At 42.3% G+C, this 26,454-nt stretch overlaps 4 protein-coding genes across 5 annotated transcripts; 3 read left to right on the top strand and 1 right to left on the bottom strand.

The window, feature by feature from the left end:
- Positions 1-20,360: 20,360 nt before the first annotated feature.
- On the top strand, positions 20,361-22,394 carry LOC6610849. Of its 2 annotated transcripts, XM_032718416.1 has the most exons (3): positions 20,363-20,486; positions 20,543-21,097; positions 22,324-22,394. In XM_032718416.1, the coding sequence occupies exons 1-3, from the start codon at positions 20,427-20,429 to the stop codon at positions 22,339-22,341; spliced, it is 633 nt and encodes a 210-aa protein (XP_032574307.1). In that variant the 5' UTR covers positions 20,363-20,426; the 3' UTR covers positions 22,342-22,394. The 2 variants fall into 2 exon arrangements, with proteins under 2 accessions (XP_032574306.1, XP_032574307.1); XM_032718415.1 differs by lacking the exon at positions 22,324-22,394 and having other exon boundaries at positions 20,361-20,486; positions 20,543-21,389.
- Positions 22,394-22,839, top strand: LOC6610850. The gene is made up of 2 exons (XM_002035380.2): positions 22,394-22,476; positions 22,561-22,839. Exons 1-2 carry the CDS (start codon positions 22,459-22,461, stop codon positions 22,732-22,734), a joined length of 192 nt encoding a protein of 63 aa, XP_002035416.1. The 5' UTR covers positions 22,394-22,458; the 3' UTR covers positions 22,735-22,839.
- A 711-nt stretch (positions 22,840-23,550) lies between these two features.
- On the bottom strand, positions 23,551-23,995 carry LOC6610851. Its single transcript, XM_002035381.2, has 2 exons — positions 23,884-23,995; positions 23,551-23,823 (listed from the first exon to the last, which is right to left on the bottom strand). Exons 1-2 carry the CDS (start codon positions 23,899-23,901, stop codon positions 23,653-23,655), a joined length of 189 nt encoding a protein of 62 aa, XP_002035417.1. The 5' UTR covers positions 23,902-23,995; the 3' UTR covers positions 23,551-23,652.
- A 971-nt stretch (positions 23,996-24,966) lies between these two features.
- LOC6610852 (ubiquitin thioesterase OTU1) lies at positions 24,967-26,420 on the top strand. The gene has a single exon (XM_002035382.2). It carries the CDS (start codon positions 25,132-25,134, stop codon positions 26,185-26,187), a length of 1,056 nt encoding a protein of 351 aa, XP_002035418.1. The 5' UTR covers positions 24,967-25,131; the 3' UTR covers positions 26,188-26,420.
- Positions 26,421-26,454: the final 34 nt, after the last annotated feature.

Raw genomic sequence — 26,454 nt, forward strand, 5'->3', positions numbered from 1 at the left:
AGGGGGATACATGTTGAAGTGAAGACCCCGACCTAGTCATGCCGTTATAAAGTCCGGTCATAAATGCACTGTTATTCTGTGGCAAGAACGTTGGCGAAGTGCGGGGAGGGGGGGACTTCAAAGTGGGCGGGCCGCCACTCACGCCTCCCGATTTCTGCAGTGGTCGTCGCTTTTGGACATGCGTAATTAGGTTTGTTGTTGCCACTAAATATGCGTGTCAAGTTTTCAAAGGGGCAGGATTCGGGGGCGTCGGAGTTGGTCTTCAGATACAGGGACTATTCCTCCGTCCGAGTGTTTTGGACCGGCACCAATTGTTAATGTCCTTCGAGTGCAGGTAACTCAGTGGGCGGCTCCGTGTGCTCTGCGACATTTGATGCCTACGTAAATCAGAATGAAACCTCATTTCCGTTGCAGGCATTTCACACCCAACACTGGCTAATTTCGGGTTTTGTTTTAATAATCATCAACTGTCATCAGTGCTGGAAATGGGAGCCCGTTATTCTGGAAGGTGAGCTGCTGAGCTTGTGGATATTGTTGGTATCTGATCGAAAAGTAAGTAAAATGTTGTAGTTAAGAGACATTTAAACGTACTCTTTTAACTCATTATAATAAATATGTAGTTGTACAAAAAAAGAACTGCAAAGAGATATGCGTTTCATAAAAATCTTTCTGTAATTGGAAATCATTTTGAAAAGGTACAGCTGGAAAATTACTTTTCATCTACGCACTTTTGCTTTGGGCCACCTTTTCGGATTGACATTGTGTTTTGGCTCGAATCGCAGGAGCCTATATACGGCTTACACACTAGTACTGACAAACTGGCACACCAGCACACGCACACACGCATGGCCAACTGCAGTCAACTGTACTTGTTGCTTTTAATTCAAAAGGCGGCGCCTGAAAGTATGCAGCATGAATTTCGCAAATGGCTCAAGTTGAAGCGCTGCTCCTGCAAATGCATTTTCAATTAAAAGAGGTCGGTCGGAGGGGGGAGGGCATGGATGCAGTTTGTCATTCCATTTGTTGCTTTTTTAATTGAATCCACTTTTGGGTAAAAAGCCGAGGGCGAAATCCTGGAAAAATGCTCTTTTCTTCCAGTAAGAGCGTTCCATTTTCAATGCATTCCACTCTTATGGCGCAATGCATTCAGCTTACTCTTTCGCTCTCTTTTGGCCTTCGAACAGGGCTTTCAACCAGCTTTTAGCTGCATTGAATGAGACGCAGAGAGATTGAAAGTCCTGACCCTTGACAACATAAATTCTATTGTGTGTTTTTTCCAACGGGGTCCCCTTGTTTTTTCGGATGAAAAGGGAGGTCGGCAAAGACAGCCCGAAGAACATGGCACATCGAATTAGTTAATTGCATAAAGTACCCCTCACTGACTGATAGAGCAGACAGTTTGGCTGACAAAGTTGTCTGGCCGTAAACAATGCTGTCATTCCGGCAGCAGGGGGCTTAAGAGGAGGGGATTTGGAACTACTAACTCCAGTCTAAACTAAATGGCCACTCATTTTGTTTGTTTGCTGCTCACTTTGGCAGCACGCCCATTTCCGGATAAATGAGTGCAAATTTATGTCCTCGCAGAGCTTCCGAGGGCTAAAAACGAACTGTGGATTGGGCTAAGGGTCCGAATTACTGCTGACAACCATGATGCACCTAACTAAGAAGTAAACTTGTTATTGCCAAGCTAATCACTTGAATGCATTCGCATTCCATTAAAATTGCTGTAAGCTTTTGAAAACATTTCTCTGAATCACTGGTAGCTCAATTTGATAATCAATGGTATTCTGCACAAATTTTCAAATTTATGTATATTTTATACAACTCGTTTTCATTCTTCAATACATATGTTTTTCATGCCTCTGCATTTACACGCCAATTCCCATAATTAACCACATCCTTTAATTAGTTTACTTTATTAGTTCAATCTCATTTAAAATCTTTTCGGAATTATATGTAGCAAAAATATTTATATTTCCTCCAGGCCATTTTTCCTTGGCTCGTTTTATTTTTTCAAATTAATATTGTAAACATGTAGGGCTCCTGGAGAAAAAACTGGAGATAGAAGAAGCAAACCAAACCAGTGGGAAAAAATTGTTGTTGACGGCAAGAATTTTCCACATTCATACACTGAACCGGCGAAGCATCAAAACAATTTGAAAAACTCGCACAAACAAGCGCCTGTGACAGGCAAAAATGGAAATGCAATAAAATGAATGGCGAAAAAATGTTAAAATTAACTCAAAATATAAGCAAACCATAATTTATATGTGGCATGACATGTGAAATTACTTAATGAAATTAATTTTTGCACTTCACACTGACGCACGCACATGGGAAAAGGGCAAAAGGGTAGGGGATTCGAATTCTGTCAGAGCTATATTCACAAAATTCCCTTAATTTATGCCATGTGAAAAGACCGAGAGCCAAGCCAATTAGTGCACGGATATTTCACAGTTGGTTTTAAAATGTGTACCATATACATTTTATCGTGTAACAAAAAAGTTTAAATAATAATTATAAAAATATCGGATAATAATAAAACTCACATTAGATACTTAGAAAGAAGCAACATAAACTAAGATTTATTTATTAAGTGTATACGTATTAATGAAATATTTGCATGCAGTTAAAATATTATTTATTTGAATTAAAATAGTTTATCGATGTACAATATGTGTTAATTTATTTTAATAGTCAGCTGGAAGCAAATATGCTTTCAACAAACACGAAAATAAAGATTTTTATCTATTTATTTATGCTTAGGCTGACGGCCTTTTCTTTCAGTTTATAAAAGCAAATTAGTTTGTTCAGCTTGATTGCAGCAATTAAACTGTGATTGTTTGTCCAATTAGAAACAAAGTATTTTCAAATGAAAGTATGGACAAACAGTGCAATATTCCACATTTGACGTGCAACTTGAGTCGCCTCATAGTTCATCAAGTGGCTTCACATTTTGACTCCGTTGCTTAGCCATATAATTCACTTTGGTTTTGCGCCTCCTTCTCTCTACCAACTGTCATTTATAATTCTTTTTTATTTACAATATCCTAGCTGGCTACAAAAAATAAAACACAAAACAAAACAAAGCGAAGCGAAGAATGGAAAAAACAATCTTTTCATAAAATCACGCAAACGCGGCGCTGAATAAGCTGGCAAACCTAAACAACAATGCAATTTTTACTGTTTGTCGCCTACTCACACACACGCACACTTCGCCCCCTCTCTTTCGCTCGCAATCAGCCCGTCTCTTTCGCACCCGCCTACTGCCATCCCACTCACTCCAACGTGAGGCACTTGCATGTCACAATGCGGCAGACAAGAGCGGCAGCAAAACATTTAAATCAAAATGATAAAGTTGCATACTTGAGTAGAGTTATGCGAGTCCTGTGAAGGAAAAGCGGGTGGAAAACCAGAGGGGGCGAGGGAGAGGGGTGGATGGAACTGGGAAAGCGGCAAATAAATATGAAAACATTTTTTCCCATTGCGGTCTGCCATTCTAGTTGCAGTTGTTGTGTCCGTATGACGATGGCAACGAGCGTGCAAAATAATATGCCAGCAACAATGCACAGCTGAATCGCAGAAGCTCAGGCACGAGGGCGCTGGGAAAACTCCAGGAAAACAGCAGAAATAATAATGAAAGAACCCGAACCAGAACCAGAATCACAATCATACCAGCCAACGACACCAGCAACAACATCACTTGTTTCAGCCATGTTAAGGCAGCAGCATGTAAAACGCATACTAACCCCCTTGCATTTTCCCACAGTTTCCCTTGCTCAGCCCCTCGCCGCTCTGCATTTGAAAAGAAACGGAAAAATAATTAGAGTAGTTGAATTTCACATAACTTTGTTAATGATATAAACATAAGGCTAATGGCTGATGAGGTCGGAAGTTCACCCTCTTTGAAATGCCAGACATTTAATACTTGATAGCAAAACATCCAAAGGAGCAATGGAGCTGAAAATTGTTGCGAAATTAAGAAACACTCTCGGAATTTTCTAAACTGCAAACGTTCACGAAATGTGATATGCATTCCAGTGAAAGTTTTGCTTTCACCAAAGTGCTGAATACGTTTTCCCGGAAAAAGTTACTGTCACGCAAAATTCATAAAATTGCAGAGCAGATGCAGATGCGATATATTTTCTAGTTATATCATTTTATATAAAACAAACATAGGTATACAATTTTAAAACAATTCTTGCAATGCCAATTGATGGAATGTAGGAAATAATTAAGTCCTGCGACCTCATCAAAAGGATTCTATCTCGAGGATCTTCTATGCGTATGATATTTGCAAGCTCTTTTTCCATTTGCATTCATCTAGCATTTCAGTCGCTCGTCCCAAACAATGGAGACCGTTTCTAATGTATTCCAATCATTTTTTTCTGTTCGTTTTCGTGCTTTGCGGGAAATATTTTGTCTCCCCGTAGGATTTTTTTGCCATTTTGGTTAACATTGTTTTGGTGACAGTTGCACCCGCATCTCATTCGGTTTTTAGACCCCCCTTTTCAGTATTTTCCCCATTCCGCCCACCACCCCTTTTACCCAAACGCCCCTGGTGACACACGGCAACATTTTGCCTTCTGTGCTGTGTCAGTAATTGTTGTTGCTGCCATTTGTTGCTGTTGTCGAGTTGTCATAGTTCTTGGCTGTTTGTTGTTCCTATTGTTGTCATAACTGTTTTTGTTTACGCTGCATATTTGTTTGTTATTTTTTTACTATTTTTTTTTCTTTTTTTTTTTTTTGATGGTACAAGAGGTGCCCATTGTTATTGTTGCTGCAACATAAATTTAAACGTGACATTTAGACACTCGACTGGGGTCCTTCGTCCTGCCGCCCGACCCGTCTCCATTTCAGCGCTTCTCTCAAGTGCCACGCACTGAAAAAGAACTCGAAGAGTTGAATGCTTTTCCAGGGCAGAATTCGAGGGGGTTTTGCGGTGAGCGTACTTCATTCTTAACCTCTTCAACTTGCGAACAAAGTCAGTCGGCCTCAACCGCACACTCATACACACACACACACACACATTTGTCGTCCAATGACACATGATGGATAGCTCAGAAAGGGTTCTTCAAATAAAGAAAATTTTGTACACAGAATAATGATGATGGATGTTGGGCTCTTTCACAATGTGCATAAAGTTTAAGTATATTTTTGTTAAGGATGCAAAAGTGTTTTCACTTTTCATTGGTAGCTGTTTTCATATTAATTTCGATGTTGTGGTTGTATTATAATCAGGCACAATATTTTCTTCATATATATTATTTTTTACTTAGGGGAAGTTATGTTTCCATATACAAAACTTATATGGTAGCTCCACTATCATTTTTATCGCTTTTTTCCCCAGCATAAGAGACTGAAATTCCTTAACCCCTGAGAGCCGAAAATCTTTGGAATGCTTTCCGACAGACTCCAGGAACTTAGTTAGACGACCTTCAAGTTGCGCCAGAGCGAGATGATGACTTGGAAACTCTTTTAGCATAGCCACTGCAGCCACACAAAAACACCACCAGTTCCGCCGTTCCGGCAACGGTGCGTATGATAAACCGCCGGCGAAACCCAACGTTGCGCATACGTCACGGTGTACAAGCTAGTACAGATGCAGAAAGGGGCTAAAAGCTGCAGGGAATGGACGAAAGCAAGCGGCGGCAAGAGATTACTTCACATCGAGTGCAAGTTGCGTGTCCTTATCGCTTGGCCTCCAACTTTAAAGCGCTCTCAAGTGCACTTAACTACAATAACACCGCAGAGCGGCGGCAGCGGCGGCGGCAACGGCATCAACAGCAGTAAACAAGCTTCACATGTGGCATTTTATTAAAGTTGATGCAACTTAAAATGCATTTAAGCCAGATCCCTGGCTCACAGCTCAAAGAACGTGGCGAACTTTTGCAATTGTGGGACTATCAAACAAAACTTTTGCCAAAGCACAAAGCGCCAGGCAACAACGGAGGGCGGGGGCAGCGGGGGGGCGACGAAGAATGGGGGGGGATTTTGAGTTGGGAGCAACAACCAAAGTGTCATCATGACCAACATCCAGCAGGAGCAGCAGCAACAGCAGCAACAACTACTGCACATGAGTTATTGCATTGTCGCCGGCGTCGTCATGGTTGCTCTTCTTCTTCCACCCGAGCCCCGCCCCACTTTTCAGACGCCCCCTTGCACTACTAACCTCTGCTGTTGCTGTTGCTGCTGCTCCTTCCCTTTTGCTGCTGCGGTGGCCAGCGGTTCCTGCGTAGTTGTTGTTGCGCTTTCGACGCGACAGAAGGATTTAGTGAAGCTTAGCGCAGAGCAAGAAACAAAAAAAGGATTCGGGTAGCTGCAACAACAACTACAACAGCAGCCAGGATGCAGACAGGAAAACCAAGGAAGAATTCGACTAATTGAGTACCCTGGAAACTTGGATTCCAGCTGGTCAATGAAAATCGTTACTGAATGCATAAGTATCTAAGTAAAATATCCTTTTTGATTTCCAGTTTTTAGGTCAGGTCTCTCTATACAGGAGAATGCCTATTAGCAATTATCCAGTGAATATGCTATGATAAGATATGGATATACTTTTGTTGCAATCATCATCACCAAAGCCAGGGTAGCAAATAGTGAAATGCAAATGCTGGAGCTCGTGCTTCCTTGGCGTAGCCTTCAAAAAGTGCGGACACACATTGACTGTCGTCTCGCGTTAAATCTTCTTGCACTTTAGATTCAGGATTCAGATGCCACCCACTCTCTGGGCAGCTCCAAGCTGCAGATACTTTTGTCCCGCGCTATTTGTTTGCACTTCAAAAGGATTTTAATCAAAGTTTTTCAAGTGGCACAATGATGCACTCTATTGCCATCTCGAAAGTTGCTGGTTTCCTTGGCGAAAAATGCAGACAGAGTGAGATTTATCTGCCGTTATTCACAGTGATTTAATTATCATTTTCATTTTTCTTTATTTTTTATACCCAGCTCTTGTTTTGCCCGGCACATAGAAATTATGATTGCTTTTTGAACTGCCCACACTTAAAGCCATGGCTTGAACTAGCTTTTGCCTAGAGAACAACGATGGCTAATTTCAATTACTCCCCGCGTGGTGGTGGCTAACTTTTCATTTCATTTAATCAGCGGCAGGAACAGCGAACCGCTGCCGCAGCGGAAAACTTTTCATGTTTGGGAACACTTGCCGCTGCACTTTGCTCTGCGGTTGACACACTGTCCCCGGATCCGGATGGGATTCGCATGGTATTCGGATGGTAGCCCCATGTCCTGTGCCCACTTGTAGCCACTTAACAAATTTTGCGCCACGCCGTTTTTCGAAGCTCTTCCCAAAGGGGTACACTCACAAAAAAAAAGGGGGGAGAAAAGAAAAACAAATTTTGAAGCCACCCTTGATTGACTGCCAACTCGGAACTGTCCACTGGAAATCCTCCACTGGCCAGCTGGCCAGAGAGCAGAGAGCGTGTCCCTGACACGAGGTGAGTGCTTAGGCTGGAGGACATTAGTTCTGGTCCTGGCTGCCCGATTCTGGTCTCCAGTTTCTGGTGCGGGTATCATGACCAGACCAGACAAGTGTCTGGTTGTCATCGAGGCTGTGACTTGACGATGATGCTGATGGAGTTTGCTCTCAACGATGACAGTCGGAAAAGTGCACTAGCCGGAATCGGTAGAAGATCCTTTGATTCCAGATAGTGAAGTTAGGCTAAGTTTAAAGCTAATCGTTGCTTACTTACATATCGCTTATGTCACTGCACACATAACGTTACATCACTTTGCATGCATTCCAGTGTAAGTGCAATTTGAATATATTTTTAGATCAATATTTAATTTTTGTGCTGTTTTTTCTCTATTGATACAATTTGTTGATTTCAAAATGTAAAATCAGCAATCATTTTTGTGCAATACTTTCGCTCCAGTGGCATCCGTTTCGGTTACTGCTTTTTGGCTCACAAAAAACCTGTTAAATAATTGGCTTTTAGCATTTTAAGCGTGTATCCAGCCATAAAGAACCAGAACCTTCTGCCCTCGAACACTCAAACCACTCGATTCCCATTTGGTTGGGTGTCCATTAAAAGGCAATTTATGCGAATGCCTGAAAGTATGTTAAGTTTTTTATAAGCGGAAACGGATATCGGCGAATGTTTACCGGATGTGGCTAATTGTTGTTGTAATGCCCTAACTGAGGTGTTTATAATGTTCTGCGCTATTTTGAATAATAATTTACCACAGCTAATAAATACCAAATTATCGTTAGTTAACAATCGTTTTTATATACATTAACTTTTAGGAAGAGTATTCAAACTGTTTGGATATAGCGAATAAATATATTTTCTTGTTCCTGTAGTTGATTTTTGATTAATCTAAAGCCAGAAAATATTGGTAAATATTTGCCAAATGCATATTCGGCCCAGATGTGGCACAAAAAACCAACTAACAGTGAGAAAAATTAATTCGCTGTTTGTCGACGATTGGCTTTATTGTATTTGCCAAATTTTGGTTTGCATTTGGCCCCTCCTCCCTCTCTTTCGCACAATCTCCTCCGCCCCTTTCGCACCGTATCGAAGTGAGGTCCTGGCGTAAACGTAATTAAAATAGTTCGACTATACGAATCAATAAACAAATTGATTATGCAAATTTACTGTTTATTTGCATTCGACTTGCCATTGTAATTGTCTGTGCGCGTGTGTGTGTGTTTTCGTTGCCTTGCCCGTGTAAGTGTATGTGTTATCTGTGTAAATGTGTTGGACATTAATAGGTTTTGTTGTTGCCCCTCGGCCAGGCTTTATTTTAGCCAAAATTTATATACATTTAATGCTCAATCGGAGCGGAAATAAAAAGTTTACAAAAACACATTGTTTTTTTACGTTCGCTGCTTGGCAAAAATCAATGGGAAAAGCGGAAACGGAAAGCGCATGTTTTCCATTTCGGTTGCTAAATGGGTTCGGATTTCCACGCGGCTCCGGGGGCATCGAAAATGTTTGTAATTGACTTATTTTACTGTAATTTATAAAGCGCCTCTGCAACTGCTATAATAAAGTGTTTTCTCATGATCCGCCCCATTTACCCTCCATGCCGCCACTTCACTTCCCCATTTCTGACTGCATAAATGCATTTTTAATTAAACACGAAAAAACAAACAAAATGCGCATAACAATACGACAAAGTAAACAAATTAAAATCAAATTAGTGTTCAACTACATTTTTTTCACACACATTTCTCCTGTGAAAAAAGTGAATTAAAAACTCCAGACATGTAAGAGTTAAAAACCATATGCATTCCACATTATTTAAAATAATTCCGTATTGATATAGTAGTATATAAAATGGGAATTTTCCTTATGTCAAGATTAGTGAGCATAAATATTTAATTTTACTTTCGGGATACATCAAATTTAAAATGAATTCTTGAATTGTATTTGATGCAAAGAAAATAATAATTAATCTAGTCGCATATGCTAATCTCATAACTAACTTCCAAGAACATACTTCCATTTCTAGCACAATTTGACTTCCTTCCGCTTGCGGTTGCAATCTCCTCCAGCCTCAGATGCGCCACAGCACAAATACTTATCGCATCAGGTTACTATCATTATATTTAACCAGTTCCCCGGCTTTTCAGTGCCCCCATCCGCCCATTAGGTCCCATGCTCCTCGAGTGACTTCGAAATTCGCTTAAATTGCCTGGGGAAAGTCATGAAGACAGACGCAGACAGGCGGCGAAAAGGTATAGCAGGTGGAAAATCAGGCGGTAGGAGCGCCTTCCTCTTAACGCACACCTCCTCTGACAGTTTCACAATGGCAAATTGTTTCATCCGCTTTTCTTTTAGCTTTTTAAATGCAATTTCAACACAGCACAACACACACGTGTGTGCCTTTCCCATTAGCATGTTACGATTGCTGGCGTTGCTTTTGCCATTGCTGTTGCTGTTGCTCCTTGGATCTCATCCTGTTTCCGGGCGATGTTGCTGCTGTTGCTGGTGGTGTTGCTGCTTGCCAGCTTCCTGCAACATTGCTCCATCAGGTCGCAAGACTCAGGACTCCCGGCCTCGTACTTCGCCTATGCAGCAACAGCTTACGTTGTTTGCTTTCACTTGGCATTTTGTTGCCATTCGTTGTTCATCTTCCCTTTAATTCATTTTCCGCAATTACTCCCGGCCACATGGAAGCGGGAGAAAGTTGGGGGGAAACTACTCATTACCATGCCACCACCCACCCACTAGACTCTTGTCGTAGGCGCACTTTTCGCATTCCATTTGCATGCCTCTAGGGAACATTCCGTGTATCCATCTGCATAATGATGAGGGGATTCTCCAGCCCGAGCTCGAACCTCCTGTCACTCTCATTGTGTCTCGTTTTAAGCGCATTAAGTGACCGGTGGGCGGAGTGGGCGCCTTGGGCGGCTGTCTGGCCCCCCACTCCGTTAAGGTCAGCTCTGATCAATGTCAATTGCCGCATGTTGGCAGCCGTGAGTTGCAGCAGTCGCATACAATTAACCGGCAACCGAAACTGAAGTGGAAGCAACAGCAGCACCGGTTCCCAAACCCAATGCAACAGCTCTGGGACACGCAGGACAAACATTGGTGCAAGATGGAGTAACATTAGAGATGACCCTTCGGTCGGATCCAACAATATGCAGTCCTTAAGGCCACAAGAAAAGTCAGCCTAAAAGGGGTAATTATAATTTATTTAGAAATATAGATTTTATTTTGACCAATGATCACTTCAAATTAAAATACGAAATTTTCTAGTTTTTCATGTACTTACTGATACATTTTAGTAGATAAAATAGCCGGTGCATCCCCAGCTGCTCGCCATGGCGGATGCCCACTGGTGGACACGCTTCGCATCCTTGGGCTCCTGTGCGACGCTTTTCCAAATGTATCTGCATCTGCATCTCCATCTGCTTGGCATCGCAACCCATCGCATCGCTCTTGGCCAGCAATGAGATGCATCGTGCAGCGGGAATTGGAAAACTGTTAACCGTCTGAAGGTTGCCTTGTTGATATTCCCAGTCCAAAAAGAGAGTGACAGCGAGGGGTGGGGGCAGTGAGGGGGCGGTCCAGCGGTAGTCGTAAACTTTGCCGCTTGCCATCGCTGTGCATTTGGTGGCCATTTTCAATTTACTGACGCTGTCATTGCCGGAAGACAAATGTGGGTGAAGTGCGTCCATGTGGGGGCATCTGTATGTGTAGCACATGTGTGTGCCATGCACTGAAAAAAGTAACGTGAATTGCAATCATAACAGTTAAAGTAGTTTAAATTAAATGCACATTCAGTTCTAGAAGTTTTAGGTCTTCAAAACGATTATACCACTGATTTTCTCTAAGTGTAAATACCTATGTGCAGTGCAAATGTGTGTGTGCTGAGTCCTTGTGTGGGTGCACTGGCATGTTGTGATTGCGGACTGTTGCTTCACTTGAGTGGCGACAAGTCGGCGACCAAACGGCTACCCAAGTTTTTCGCCAGCTTTTCCTGATTTTCCTCCCTCACACCCTTTGGAAAAACGTGCAACAGGGTGCTTCTATTTTTCTTGCCTGGTATTTTTCCGTTGTCCTTCTTCTCTGGGCAACATTTCTGCACTGTTGTTGGCTTTTCTTTTGGGCCGACTGTTGTAATTGTTGCTAAAGCAGCAAAACGTCGACGCTGAAATTGCAGCAACTGTAATAACAAAATGGCCCCCGGAGTTGGTCCTGCTCTCTCTCGCCTTTCACGAAGGTGGAAAATGCGGGCGGGTGAGGAAATGGCCCGGCTGAGGAATGGGAAATATTTCCAGCTTGACTTATTTTGACTTCGCTCAGTTCCCTTTCGTTTGGCTGTTCCTCCGATTTGGCGCCGCAACTGCCAGCAAAGTTTATTCAACGCAAAATGTGCAATGTGGAAACGTGCCGCATGTGGCGGGGTGTGATGGGCGTTGTTCGCTGGACGTTTTGTGGGCGTGGCATCAGCATTTACTGCCCTTGCACACTGATTTCCTGTTGCATTTCCGGTTAGCCAACGATGAAGTTGCCTCCTCTCCCACCCGAATGGCCTTTCCCTTTTCCATTCGGGCATCCACACACTTTGTGTTAGCACATAAAACTAAATCGAATTTAGAACACTTCCAAAGGAAATTGGAAATTAACTAAAAATGAGTTAGTTGCATGGGAAATTGTTACCAGTTTGCGGGTGAAAATATATGCACTGCACAGAAGATTTCTAATTTCTAGTTTGCCTATTTGGCTCTGGAAACTATTATTTAAATTAATTCATAAAATTAGTTTGTCCAAAAATACATACTTGTTGCCGTATGCATTTAAAACTAATTTAATTCACTCTCTACAGGCATTTAAAAGGAATTTTATTCGTGTTTATATTGTATTAGTATAAAAAAAACTTTATTTGTTTATAATACAAATAACAATAACCAGTTTTCAAATTCTTACCGTTTCCAGCTTTAACTGAAGAAATGCATTTAAACCTTACGTTCTTAGTTAGCTGCTATTCATGCTCTTTGTTTTTAAGTAGGTCACTTTTGTTTGCTTCTGAAAATGTTGACACTTTTAGTTTAGTTTTTGGCTAAAATAAATCACTTTGAGGTCGAGCTGCTTCTCATGCGCAAGAAAGGAATCCATTTAAATGTTTTACGGATTTCGGTGGGCCTACCCATTGTGCTTCCTCCAGATTGTGCTCACCGTGACCCCGCACCATCTTGTGGCTGTCTCTTTTGTCTAGTTTTTGTGAACAATGGCGGGTGTCATGCAGGTGGAAAAGCTGCGGTTCAAGGCAGTCAGCTGGGGGCGGTTAACGGGTTGTCCCTTTGTGCATTTTACGCGGAATTACACAGCATAAGCAGCTGGCACCCCTCTCCGTACCCATCTCCCTCTAGCCTTCACCTCCTCCCCCAAATGACCCCACCACCGCAGACTGGGGCAAGCCACCCACTAGAGCCTTGCCACCCACTGTTGCACCTGCTGTTTCTGTTGCAGTGAATGCGGCAAATGCCGCCAGCGACTTTCGTCTGCTTTGTTGTAAAAGAATCCGCCCAGAATCACCGCCCCTCCCACCTTCCTACCCGCCAGCAGCGGCATTGTTGCCCAGAGGCAAACACAGCCCACGCAATTGCCACTCTGCTCCCTCTCCTTTAGATCCTGCTGCACCTCCAGCTGAATGTCCTCCGACTCACCTCAGTTGATTTAAGCTGCACAAAAAAGTAAACAACGCACACGGGACAAAAGTGGGTGGCGCCTGTTGGGGGCGTTGAGCAACTAAGAAAATGCCTGCACAAAAGTAACTCATAATTAAGGTAAGGCAGCCAAGCGGGGAAGAAGAAAGGCGAAGAAGGTGCAGAACGGTGGGGAAATGGGGAGAAAGCAGGGCGAGTGCAGCAGACGGCCTTTCTTCTGCGGCAAATGGCAAATGCCACAAGAGTTGCCTACTTTCGGGCTGAAATGAGTTCGCAATTGGAACTAGATCAAAAGAATTAAGAGAAAAATACAAAATCAAAAAGATATTATATTTATTTTAAAAATATAAATGTTATGTTAATTTTAAACAGTAACATTCCAGCATATATTAAATCAAACATATTCCAGTCTTGGGTTCTCTGCCTTTACTATAACATATCATATCATATCCTATATGATCAGTACTTTCTAACTGGTTCTTAGCGCCTTCAGACAGCCAGTTGCCTTGGCTCAACTGCAAACCCACCCAAACCCAACGCCTTTTGGCTTAAATCGTCGACGTAGTCGCAGCTATGGTCGTACATACATATATTTTTGATATGCTTCAGCAAACACCTGCAACGTCTCAACAACAATGAGAAACATTGTTAAGTAACTGGGGGAGGGGGTACTGAGAGTAGTGGATGCAGTTTTTGGTGCATTAGCGGAGTGCGTTACCCCCGGCTCCTGCTCCATCTGCTCCTCGTTTTGGGTCCTGCTCGTCCTTTCAGCTCTGTTTATTGTTTATGTTTTTGGCTGGGATTGTTTGCTGGAGATGGCGTTGTTGTTAATGCATGACTGGGGCGGGTGCATCCTGTTGCCAGGACATGCAATCTGCATTTCCCTCTTCTCCTCGCTGTCTTCGTTTGTAGTCCGAAAAGATCGTAGGCAACTTTTGCCAAATCATGGCCATATCTTTATTTTATTGCTCGCATATCCTGGTACGCGGCTCTGATGTATGTGCAAATTATGCGCACTGAAATGAATATTAATAATGCGCGCCGCGCTGTAATCCATGGCGTATGCGTAACTTTTCCATTAAGCGCGAATCGTTTGTCAATTTGCCAGCACAGATAAATCACCGAGAAGGAACGGCCCGCCGAAGGATTCTTGCCTTAAGCCCAATTAACCCATTAGGACAGCGGTTGCCATTTGATGCGGCAGTCAGAATGCAATTAAAAAAGCCAAGACCAATGAGCAGCATCAAGCCAGAAAATGGCCCTGCAACTTCCTCCTCCTCCTCCGCACTTACTCCACTTACATTTAATTTTTATGTAAGCATCACAGCCCGGGGATGAGAAAAGAACCAGGACCAGCACCAGGACCAAGACCAAGACCAAGACCAAGAAAAGTAATAACTGCGCATTGCCATTATTTATGTTTATGTCCGCACTACATCATCTTCAAATGTCCGCGCGCCTCCCACTTCACCCCTTGCAGCTATAAAAAACAAGTGTCTGCAGTTTAGAGAAGGGCATGGGGAATACTAGATAGTTTCTAGGGATGTTAAAAACGATTTATTACATTGACATTATTCTTACAAATCCTCAACTGATCTCAAAGCAACTTCAAGAAGTTATGTTCAAGATTTTACGGAATAAGATACATAATATCTTGTAGGGTAGAGGATGAAATTTAAAGACAAGAAAGGCCAAAATAACTAATTTTAATAAAATATCATTGGTTAGAAGTATGTGTCTTATAATCTGATCAATGTATCACCTTAAAAGTTGTACTTTTTAAGGAATTCAAATTTCACAGTTTGTATAACATATAGCAGATCCCTCAAATCCACTGCCTACCTGCACTTCCAAGTACAGCATTTATCCTATATCATTTGCCATCCCTAAGAGATCCCAGCCTGGTTTTCGTTGCACTCCAGTCGAAGACGACGTTTAACTGCCGCCGTTGTGAGTGCCGTTGAACTAATTTCCGTTGCCCTGCGGCAAGTCAGTGGGTTGTGGGTGGTGCATCGCGGATGACGAACGAGGGGGTGGCGGCACTAAAGTGGTTTCCAGGAAGGAACTTGGTTTGCTCCACTCTGGTCTGGCTTGTAAAAATTGCATTCTTCGCGGCCTTTTCTATTGCTCGAGCATTTGTCATTGAGGCGCTCGCTAATTTGACATAAATTTTAAATGCAAGGATGTTCTGCTGGGGCAGAATGAAATGAGATGAAACATGCGGAAAGTTTGAGGGAAGTGGACCAGTGAAAAAAAAGGGGTTTGCTAAGAGCTATTCACAACTCTGAACTTAAAAACAACTCTATCAAGATGAAATATTTAGAATTTCTTATAAATTTTCTATCTAGAATGCATTTCGACTATAAAGCAATCTGATTTATTCATAACATTAACATGCTTTAAGTAACTAAAGTGTCTATAATCGAACAACCTTATGCTTCACACTCACAACTCTATGTTATTTCACTCAAAGTTATTGCCTTTTTTCTATTCCGTTTGCTTTTCTAGCAATTGATAAAAATATTTCTATTGGCAAATGCTTATGATAAACATGTTGTAAAGTGTCCGAATCGATTAAGTTTCTCGCAAGTGACCCCGCCAACTGCTCGATTTTTCTGTTCGTTCAGGCAAACAAACCAATAAACTGCATGAGCTGACCAAAAACTTTGACTCCCGCAACCGAAGGGAATTCGCTGGAAATGTTAGTTTGCTCCACTTTCTGCACTTGAAATATAAATTGAAGATACGCACACAAGATGTACAAGTTTGTCTTGCAGCAAAGATGTTTACCGACTGCCAATGCAAAAAATATCATTTAAAAGGCATCTCCAAATGGAGATACACAAAATGGCAAACGTTTTCCAGGGGCAGTCAAGCGATGTAAAACATATGTACGGAGAGGTTGGAGGGGGCAGTCATGAATGGACACACTATATGGTCTCTTGTTAGTCTTTGACTTTGACAGTTGTTGTTCAAATTGGCGGCAAAAAAGGGTAGTAAAGCGAAGAAAAGAGTTCAGTTGAGGGCCATTAAGCGAGTCATGAATGAGCTGACCATTAGCCGGGGGCATTCTGTAAACTCAGTAATTGACTGGCGCTTAAAGATTGGGCCACATTTTTCCATTGTGGGGCGTTACACGTGCGTGCCAGTTTAAAATTTCCCAAAAAACTAAGAGAGAAAAAAATCGAATAGCCGCTAGTTAAGTTTGCTTTGTCATAACTAACAGTTTGCATTTGAGTTTTTGTTCGCAGCCTTTGTGGAAATTTTACAAGTCACGCACTGATTTGGCAATTTGCATGCAGCGACCGCTAGATGGCGTCAGCACGTGCTCCGGGTCGGGGGATTCCCCTCTCTTTTTTTCACCCCCCTCCCCCTCTACTCACGCACCCAATCAATATTTGAATTGGTTTCGGTTTACCAACCTTTTTTTTGCTTAATTTTGCCCGATTTTTAATTTAAACTTTTTCTGTAAAATTCTTTCAATGAGCTTTGAATTAATGGCACCGCCCACCCTGCGTATGCGCAATATGCATTTGATATGGAAATGCCAAAGGACTCAGTTCGACTGGCATTTTTGTTAAATTAAATATTTTTCAAATGTGTGTCACTCGATTCGCCCTTCTAATGGCGCAACTTTCCATGCTCGAGCATTAATTTATTGCCAATCTAAATGCGAGGACGAATGCACAGGAAGTCGAATTGAAAGTGGGGTGACTTTTCCTGCATTTTGGCATTTCCATTTGCATTGTAAGTCGCTGGAGATTCTTGGCTGGATTTCAGCTGGAAAAACAGGAGCGCATATTGGTAAATGGCGAATTACAAAATTGTAGTTCACTCTATAACATAAAACATGTTCTTTTTGGTCATCAAAAGGTGTCTTCTTGGACTAAATAAATATTTGAAATATTTTAGAGTATAACATTTATTTTTATTTACTTAATTTGCAACGATAGTTTTCTCTTTTAGCGATTTATAGGACTTGATTCTCCCATTAACCCCGCCGCTGTCAATCGGCCATTGAATGCGATATCAGACGCATGAACCTGGATAGCTCCTTGCCCACACATGTATGGGTATACCCCTTATCATTCCCTGCACCTACAAACAAACTTTTTCATGCTCCATTGTGTTATAAATATTCATAAAGCGCTCCGCCATTTTTCGTTGCGACCGCCGCAACTAAAGCCTTGATTTCTTGCAGTTTGCTACACCCACATGCACACACACAAATACACACATGTACAATGTTACCAATACCTAGCCAATATGGCTGAAATAACCCCCTAGCCCTCCGCCATTTTCTAGCCACCTTTTTGGGTGGTTTGGGAGCTCCCCCATACTGCCCATTTAACCGCAAGCCATGCTTCTAATGCCGCGTTGGCATAAATTTAAAGCAGCAGCTGCGGTTTTTCCACTGCTTTTCCTCTCGCGCTTTTCAGCTGTGGGTGGGCGGTGGGTGGTGCTTCTAGGATTTGCTCTCTCTTTCAGCGAAGTGGGAGTGGGAGAAATATAGAGAAAGAGTATAACAAAAACTAAACCAGGTAAGGCTTTAAAACGGAAAAACCATTTTATACTGCTAATTGATTTTTCAAACAGCCATCCCCCCAAAAACGAGACCAGAAAATTAAGCCAAACCCCTTTCTCGATGTTGCGGCTGCCACTGCTCTTTTGTTTGGCATTCAATTAACGGGAATTTGCATTTAACCTATGGATACATCTTGCCACTATATACATTTGGTACTCCTCTTCATGTCGCCCAAGTGGGCGTGGCCAGCGCCAAAGCAAAAGCACAAGATCCCAAGTGCTAAATCAACAAAACAAAAGAACAAAGACCGATACAAATTTGTTCGCTGCTGCGCTGCCTTTAATTACAACTTTTAGCATTGATCTTCGGAAGCAATCGACCAAACGCTACTAAACAAATGCGAAAACAAGAAAAATTCCATCAGTCGAGTGTTTGATGGGGAAATAAACACATAAACCCAGATTCTCCACTCCACGTGGGTGGATTGTAAACTTTATCGTATGTAATGTAACATTTAAAATATTTATAAAATATAGATAGAAATTAAAAAATTGCCTAATTATTGAACCAGTAAGGTTTTTTTTTAACAATGAGTTGGGCATATATTTTGAGCAACCCTCGCTGAGCATGCAAATCACTTACACGTTCATCAATAAACAATGAACTTAACCTCCGAGTTATTTATATGTTTATTATCCGCACTACTGCTTAAACCTAGATATCTTAGGCTAGCATTAGTTTTAGTATAAATGCTATGGCTCAAGATGGTCTTAACTATTTTGTTTTCCAAGAATCGATTTTAGTTGAGGTAATAAAGAAACTCTGTTCTCCAATTAACTTTATTTTAAAATTAATATGTATATGAGTTATGCTGGCGATATTGATTACTCCGTACTTTACATTTCCAGCACATTAACTTTTAATCATTTTCCAAGAAACCCTTATCTAGATCCCAAGTAACCAAGTAATGACCCAAAAAGGTGGAGTTGCTATCGACGATCCAGTGATTATTAAACGAAGATATAAAGCAGAAACCCCAGACTTTGTCCCGCCCACCGTTTACAGAGATATCTGGATGGCTGTGGCCTAGACTGTTAATGATATCGCGCTCCTCCCCTGTCCACCAAATTCACGATATATGGGTGCAATAACAATTATTATCGGGCTGAGCGGCACAGTTCATAAAACCCGATGGATACCACATGCATACATAAATAATACATGAATGGCAGTAGCGTCCAAGATGACCAGCAATTGCATTTGTAGTTTTTGGACTGGAGTCGGAGTTTCAAGGTCGCGTTACACACTTAATTTTACATTGGGACTGCATTGTCTGCGTGGTTTGGGGGGCAGAGGGTGGGGGTCTATATAACTCGATGAGGAGTGACCAAACCAACCGGTTCTGCAGCAAAATGATCTTGCTGATCTTCTGGTGCAGCAGCAACTTCTTCTTCGTTTTGCCTCAATTTGGAAATATGGAAGAAGCAACCACATTATAGCCGGCATGACATTGAATTGTAAATTTAAGACGATAAAAAATAAAAAACGCTCAACGCATAAAGTATACGTATGGCGAAGAAAACGATAAAGCAGATACATAAATAAAATGTAAGCCGACATCCGATGCATGTGCATTTTTTTATGCGAGGCGAGCTTGCATTAGAGATGCGATCGTGATATAGTTCACTGCAATTCCATAAAAATGTAAATATATATTTTTTTAATATTTAAAAGTTTGTATCTACGACCCAACACATGTGTTTTACCCACCTGTGAGCACTTAAATTTTCCTTTCGTTTTAGTCACCTGCCTTTTTTCGATAGTCGCAACACGTGCCGAGTGCGAGTTCAAAAGGACAGACATATGCAAACAAAGTACGCCTTTTGCCCCATGTTTGCTAGCTCTGTTCCCCCTTTATCCATTGTGCACACCCCCTTTAAGCCGCCCAAGACCCTCCCCTTACCACCGCCTGACCCTTTGGTCAACTGGTGGTATTGTTGTTGTTGCTGCTGCTTCTTCGTTGTAAAAGACATTGACATTTTTTTTTCCTGACCGTTTGCTCAGTTGCTTTTCTCTGTACTTTGTTGTCGTTGTTTAATGGTTTTTATACATATTTTTTAGCCAGCTATTGTTGTTGGTAGCATTGCATTACGTCACTTTCACTGTAGTTTGCGGCTTAAGGCAGCCTGTTTGCACTTGTTTTTGGTACAAACTAGCAAATTGCAATAAAAACGCTCGAAATTTATGGTCCACTGGCATACATACATTTTGTTTGGTATGATTTATCCGAGACTTTTGTTCGTCTTGCTTTCCGGCGGCACAATTTATGCCCGTTTACATGGTAAACTTTTGCTGTTTTTCCCAGTAGTTACCCGCTCATGCTTTTTGGTTCAAGTTCATCAGTTGGCCACCGAATTCGCAACTGGGATCAGGTTTTATGGTTATCGTCTTGATAGATGCGACGTTAAGTTCGCCAAGTTAGACTCGTATATCAGCAACTAGTTGGTAAACACTCATCACAAAGTTGATTTGAAAATTTTAACGCTGTGAGTCTGTTCATTGCGCATACGCCGTGTTAACATGTGGTAGGTACACCCACATTACGCATTCGCACCGTTTGCTCATGGAGATAAGAATCGGGCTGAAACAAAGTCATTAGTCCAGTTAACGTCGCCTGACTAAACAAGCTAATTTCCCAGTTGCCAAATGTCGGCTATTTTCGGTCAGTTATTTGAATGAGTCCAATCATCCAAGCATTAAACAATGTGGCCTCTGCAAAGTTTAGCTTTATTTTTATGTTTAGGAGCTCTTCAAGTTTACAGTGTGAGTTGTTTAAATAAACAAAAATTTTAATAAATATAGTACTACTTCTTAAGCAGATCAGACTGCGGCTTGAGCAGTTTTATGTCAAATCTTTTGTACCAGATGATATATTCACGGAGCATGACATCGTCGACTATGAGAAAATCAATGTGAATCTCACAGTTCAAGTTCCCTTTCCTGGCAAACTGCTCATGCACATTTTCGTAAGGAAGCTCTCGGATGAAGTGGGTGGTTCGAACCACTTCGATCTGATTCGCATGACGAACATGGATCTCTGCAAGGTCCTCGATTCACTTCGCAATATCACAGTGGAGGAAATTCCGGGCGAAAGTCTTTTGCCCTCGACTTTTGTTGTCTCATGTCCATTGGTTCCCGGCTTCTATTTTGTGGAGAATAGCGTTATTGATTCCAAACTGGTTCCTTTCCGCATTCCTGATGGCAGATATATGGTACTTTTTGAGCTGATACAAGTCTACGAGGAAGTCATGAAGCTGGTTTCCTGCAGAATCAAGTTTTCCATTAAGACACCAACTGGATACTCGGAACCAACGCTGTTTAAAAATACTAAGGAAAATAAAGCGACTGAGAAGCCAGTAGAGAAAAACGAAGAAGTAAGTACAGAGCTTACTCAGTCGAAAGAGGATAGTTCGGAATTATCAAACGATTACGAATAATGTAATTTTCGTAACATACATTTTTTCAAATATATTTTGGAGCCTCTCCCTTTTTTGCATAATTTGTTCACCCCAAAAACAATTTTTACACATTTTCTGCAAAATTGTACCATCTATCAACAAGTTTCGGGTGCGTAACAAAATTTATTATCTCCCACTATAAATTCGCCGGGATTGAGACATCTCGCACATGTTACAGCCACGCCCATAAAAGTTAATTAAAAAACCCAGGGGCATGGGAAATATATTAAACATGACTTTAAAGACTAACTCAAAGATATCCATTCAATCCAATCTTTTAATTTGTTGTCATGGTGACCTTTGTTTTGGTATCCATTCGACACGTATTTGTTTGGGAGTACAAACTGTGGAATGTTTTTTGGGCTGCGTTGACATTGTGGCGGCATTCTCGAAAGTTCGTTATTTACATATTTAGAGCAGGGCGAATGTTTCCGGTTTTTTTAGCTGCAAGATCGTCGTTATCATCATCGATACTTGCACGATGACTGGGCAAAAAACACTTGGCCTCCGTACCAATCATAGGTTGGTTTTTATACCATCGCCCAGTCCAAAATGGTTCCGTCCTTTAGCTTTACTTTTATTGATTTAGTGTTCCAGTCTTCAGGCCTGACAGCTGTTCAAAGTGTCAAATATTTATGGATCCTCTGCTCAAGTGATAATTTATTTAATTGGCTTGGATCTTGAACTTCAGATTAACTTACCATTTGGATGGGTGATCGAGGGGCTCTAGATATCTGAATTAGCAATTAAACTGCTTGGCATTACAATTTCCGCCTTCTTCCGGGTTTTGTGTAAACATTACTCCGCTGACCGCATTTGAGGTGACCTTCATTAGTCGTTGTCTTCATTTACCCAGCCTGATTATTATTTAATCAACGATCAACTTCTTCAGTGGCTTAGCGGAGCAAACAAAAGATGCCACCAAAAGGCAAGTAAACAGGGCGGCCTGGTTTGGGTTTTCGGTCTCGCAGCTGAAAAAAATCTGCCCGAAAAAACAAAGCACCTGCATCAACATGCCACGCCCCTTGAATAGTCTGCTTTTGGCCAGGTTTTTCTGTTTATACGTCTTTTTTGCTTACCGTCTCATTTATGCGAGACTCTTTTGTTTATGTATCGCTCATTTGTCCTCTTCTTCGTTGCAGACTGCAGTTTACACATGACATTATCATCGATGGTCACCCAAAAGTTCGGCTATAAAAAGCCCTGCTGCCAGATGGAGCCATGTGCAGTCGATTTTTGGATTAATCAGCGTAATCATCTCCCCAGCAGCAGCAATCATGAAGTACCTAGCTCTGGTGAGTATTTGGATTTACAACATTTGAAGTTCATTGAAGTTGATCTATCTATCTATCTAAATATTTGTAATTTACATTTTTCAGACCCTCTTCGTGTGCCTTATGGCCATCGCCTTCATTTCTGCCGTGCCCGTGGATGAGTCCCTGATCGGCGACAATATCTACCAGCCTGCCTTCGACGATGTCCAGCGTCCCCAGGATCCGCAGGCCATCTTCAAGCTGAAGAAGCTGCTCAAGCTGAAGAAGCTCCTGGGTTAGGAGTAATTAGCAATAGGCTCCGTTCAGATTCTAGTCCAGCCAATTGGGAACCTTGCCTCAACTAAATAACCTTGCCGTAACTAAAATAAATGTTATTTTCATACACGTCGGCTTTTCTTATATCATCGAAGCGTCGGGGATGAGATCTCCATGTGTGTCCAAAATGGAGCTAATGACTGGCAGCGGGTCGGGTTTTTGTTTGCCTAGATCTGAATGGAAAACCTGTTTCGTATCGTTTCTGGGTAGTGAGAGTGTGAAAAGCGAACGGAATCTTCCTTACATGCGTGTAAATATTGGCCAATCGCGTCCTACATAAGAATCAAATGAGTCCCAATGATGTGCTAATACAAGGGGCCAACTGTGAGATTAATGATCTTGCCTGCTTTCATTGATTGGCATGATTAGTTAACTTGATATGCCTGTAATATAATAGCTTAACTAAATATAAAATATAAAATATTTCCAAGTATCAGAATTATCTACAAATAAATCGTTAAGAATATTCATCACATTCTGACGTGACAGCTGTTCACAAAAAATCGGACATTATCGAAATCAAGCTTTTCAAATAATATTCGTCACCAATATGGAGTTTCACGAGACGAGAGGTCGGCTGAAGCACATGGTTCTAGCCTTTCAACTTACCATAATTTGTAATAATCAGGTTTATTAGAAGCATTGGCCAAATAGAGGCGACTTTATTGTTGTCGTTAAAAAATAAAAGTAATTGGAAGTGAAGGTTGAGCCCCTTCAAACAAAAGACTTAAGAAGCGAACTTGAACCTCGCTAAATGCAATAAAAATGAAAACGTACAAGTTTCGTTACCAAATACTTTCTTTAATTTCACTCTTTTTTTCTTCTTAGAAACCTAAACACATGTAGTTAAACTATAAATCCATAAATGGGAGGTTGTGGTGTCTAGCCCAGGAACAGCAGCTTCTTGAGCAGCTTCAGCTTGAGCAGGAAGGATTGGTCGTCCGATGGGTTGACGGACTCACTGCCAGGACCTTCAAAGCCCTCGGGAATGGCCTCCTCGCGGGGAGCAGCACTGGTGACCATGAAGCACACGGCAAGGCAAAGGAAGACGCTCTGTAAAGGAAGGGGTCAGTAAAGTTCCTTGGTATTCCATGTCGATTTTTAGTGGCGCACCATGAGCAAGAACTTCATGTTGTATGTGGCTGCGGTTGGGCTGGATGTAAGTAATCGATCGATGGTTTCGCACTGCGCGTTGACAGACCTGCCTGCACTGATCACCAGACCCCGCCGACCCGTCTATTTATATGCCTGTTCAGTTGAGAGTGAGTTGCTCGGCCGGCAGACCGCTCGTCTTTCATAGAAACTAAAACAACGCGGAGCGTCAGCCAAAGATTCACTGATTCACGAGTCGGCGGGCGGGGTGGTAAATCAATCTGTTTGGACTATTAAAAGTGATTTTAGTCCAACACGCATGTGATAACAAAAGCCAGGTTCCCTATTTCGTAGCCAAGTGGACTACCTTATTGTGGTGCCATTGTTGGACTTGCGACGCCTTATGTTTGGGCAATTTGTTGACTTGCGGTTTCTCCGGCTTCGCTTCTTTTTGCTAATCGGTGTTTCCTTGGTTCTGGGTTCTATTTGAGTTGGCCATTAGTTGCGAGCGGATTCTCTGCTAAATATTAATTAGCGACTTGACATTGGCCTTAACGTTCAGACCAGCCATTAGCTTTTCGTTCACACCTCCATAATAGGCTAGAGTAGCTGAATTATCCGAAAATAGTTATCTTTTTAAGTGTGTATGCTGGCAGACATTGAATTACCCATTGCGCAAAGTTGATAAGATTTTCAGATTTAAAAATTAGGCAGGCGGTTTGAAAATGCCGACCTGCCAACTTTTCAAAATTACCTGCATTGAGTAAATAATAAGTCGAATGTAGAACATATGTAAATATTTTATACAAGCTTAAATCTATCTATTAAATCTATAAAAAATCGAAGTATTTTTATTATTTTCATTCTTATAAGTAAATGTTTTTACAATTTAATTTAAATTTGTTATCCATAACTATCAAGCAAGATATACAAAGGGAGAAGACAATTTAAAAAATACCGTCATTTTCAAAGTGCTGCCACTCTTATCTAAATCTACACCGATTGCAAGAGAACTAAAAATCGATTGGCCTCGTCATCTACATTAGTCACTGCATTAATCGATTATAGTTCTATCTTGAAGTACGAAAAAATACCAACATATATCGAAATTCGATAGCATCGATACGCTGGAACAACACAAAAAATAAAAAAAAAGGAAACAAATTAGTCAAATTACAAAATTATCAGTTATCAAATTACGGACAATAACAAACTCAAAATTAGCCTAATTTCGATCGCACGCCCTCACGAAGATAACAAACGGTTACGATGACGGGATCGTTCAGTGTGAAGCTCAAGTCCAAAAAAGGTCAATTCATTGTCAACGACCTGAACGAGCATACGACGCTGGGGGAGCTGAAAACGAAAATAGTCCAGGCCACCGACATCCAAGCGACGCAGCTGCACGTCCTAGTAGGCTATCCGCCCAAGCCACTGGATCTCTCGCAGCAGCAGGAGCAGCGCGACCTCAAGGCGGTCGGAATCAACAGCGGAGAGACGCTGATTGTGGAGGAGAAGGCTGCCCCTGCGCCCTCCGCTGCTCCTGCTGCCCCTGTGCGTGGCGGCACCACCGTGGAGGATGACGAGGCGCTGGCGCGTCGTCTGCAGGCCGAGGAGGAGGCACAGCTGCTGCAGGAAACCGCTGGCGGTCCAGTCGCCCAGGCACCAGAGTACCAGCTGCCGGTGGCGCCGACGGAAAGCGGGCCGAATGGCGACTTCAATGGCATACTGCTGAAGAAGGTGGTGCCGGCGGACAATTCGTGCCTCTTCACCAGCATACGATTCGTGCTCAATGGCAAGGTGGACAACGAGGGCAGCGAAATGATGCGGCACATCATTGCGCAAGAGGTGGCCGCCGATCCGCAGAGCTACAACGACGCCGTGCTGGGCAAATCGAATGCCGAGTACTGCGTCTGGATACAGAAGGCGGACTCGTGGGGCGGCGCCATCGAGGTGTCCATACTGTCCAACTACTATGGCATCGAGATCGATGTGGTGGACATACAGAACGCCATTATCAATCGCTTTGGGGAGGACAAGAACTTTGGACTGCGTGTCTTCCTGCTCTTCGATGGCATCCACTACGATCCGCTGTACATGGAGACATCGCCGAGTGCTGCTCCGGCCACCATCTTCCCGGTGGAGGAGCTGGGCGTCTATCAGCAGGCCGAGCAGTTGGCCAACGAGGCGCAGTCCTCCCGGCAATACACCAATGTGGACAAATTCACCCTGCGCTGCATGCAGTGCGATGTTAGGCTGGTCGGCCAGGTGCAGGCCCAGGAGCACGCCAAGCAAACCGGACACAAGAACTTCGGAGAGATTTAATACGTCCTGATCTTCGGCACTGTCTACATTGTGGCTTTCATGCTGTTCGCCTACTACCTGCTCACCACCTAGCCACAATCGCCGTGCGAGGAGTCATCTCATTAGCAGTACTACCTCCACATCACCGCCTATCTAAGTTATTGATTATTGAATTGAGCCCAGCAGCCTGTATTCATGTTAGTCCCCTTTTAATCCCTTTCGGAATGCAATAAAATATACCTTCATCTACACTAGGCAAGTCATGGAGTTGGTACCTATAAGGTCAAG

Source organism: Drosophila sechellia, chromosome 3L (genome assembly GCF_004382195.2).
Source record: "Drosophila sechellia strain sech25 chromosome 3L, ASM438219v1, whole genome shotgun sequence".
Classification (NCBI taxonomy): domain Eukaryota; kingdom Metazoa; phylum Arthropoda; class Insecta; order Diptera; family Drosophilidae; genus Drosophila; species Drosophila sechellia.